Source organism: Myotis davidii, unplaced genomic scaffold (genome assembly GCF_000327345.1).
Source record: "Myotis davidii unplaced genomic scaffold, ASM32734v1 scaffold170, whole genome shotgun sequence".
Taxonomy (NCBI): Eukaryota; Metazoa; Chordata; class Mammalia; order Chiroptera; family Vespertilionidae; genus Myotis; species Myotis davidii.
Window position 1 is genome coordinate 2,168,723 of NW_006282528.1, and position 1,097 is coordinate 2,169,819.

General features: G+C 60.1%; 1 protein-coding gene across 1 annotated transcript in view; it reads right to left on the bottom strand.

Moving 5' to 3' along the window:
* Positions 1-437: 437 nt before the first annotated feature.
* EVA1C (eva-1 homolog C (C. elegans)) overlaps positions 438-1,097 on the bottom strand; it is a gene marked incomplete at its 5' end in the record, with an annotated part of 16,393 nt that continues 15,733 nt past the window's right edge. Inside the window, one exon of the mRNA XM_015560266.1 lies at positions 438-1,096. Within this exon, the coding sequence (XP_015415752.1) occupies positions 873-1,096 (224 nt within the window). The remainder of the gene's footprint in view (position 1,097) is intronic.

A 1,097-nucleotide genomic window follows, 5' to 3' on the forward strand; every position in this document is an offset into this window, starting at 1 on the left:
CCAGGCAGCCCGGCCCACCCTTTCCCACCGGAAGTCCCGCCGTCGTAGCCTCTAACGTAGCAGGTGGACTTTTCCTGTAAAGGGCAAGACAGGGAGTACTTGAGGCTTAAGAATAATATGAACATGTGACAATGAATTCGAACGTCACTGTGTATAAATAAAGTTTTATTGGAACATGGTGGCTTTCATCATGGATCAGCCTCTGAGCCCCAGAGCAGGGTCGGCAGACACCGGCCGGGACGCGGACGCCCAGCCTTCTAGCATCTGCCGTTGGAGAAAGATGTCGCCGCCTCCCCGGCTCTGTCCAGTAATGTTAGTGCTTCATCCGCCAGCAAGCCCGGCCGTGGCTCAGGGGTGAGCATCGACCTACGAACCAGGTCAGGTTCGATTCCCGGTCAGGGCACAGGCCGTGCAGGAGGCAGCCAATCCATGGTTCTCTCTCATCATCGATGTTTCTCTCTCCCTCTCCCTTCCTCTCTGAAATCAATAAAAATATATTTTTAAAACCCACCAGCGGTGACCGCGTGTGTCCTGGCGACAGTGCAGCTGCTTGGCTGGACGGTGGCCGCCTGCTCTCCGGGAAGAGGGGCCGCGGCCCCCGTGCCTGCGGTCGCCGTGGGTGTGGTGATGGCACCAGGAAAGCGTGGGGACAGGCGGTGTGATCGCTCAATTGGTGTGAATGGTAATCGTGTCACCGTGTAGACGGGAACCTCAATAAATACGGAAATCGAAGCCGCCCTCCGGTTTATGAGGAATGTGCTGCGGACACCGGAAAGGTCCTGTGGTCGTGTCCGGCTTTTCCAGGTCCGGTGACGCCACGGAGTCTCCTTCACAGAAGGTACGAGTGAGCCAGGCCGGGGCCGGCACCGCGCTCAGTAGAAGGGGCCCGCGCTCCGCGGCACCGACGCGTCCAGGCCGCTGTTCATCCATATTTCCTGGATGATCTGCTCCCTGCGCTCGATCCTCTCCGCCAGCTCCGCGGCCTCGATGGACGTGTACGCGGGGTACGGAGTCCTGCGGAACCCCGACAGCTCCCCGGGGAAGCTGGAGGCGGAGGAGTCCTCGCTCCCCTCTGTGTCCTCGCTGTCCTCCGAGGC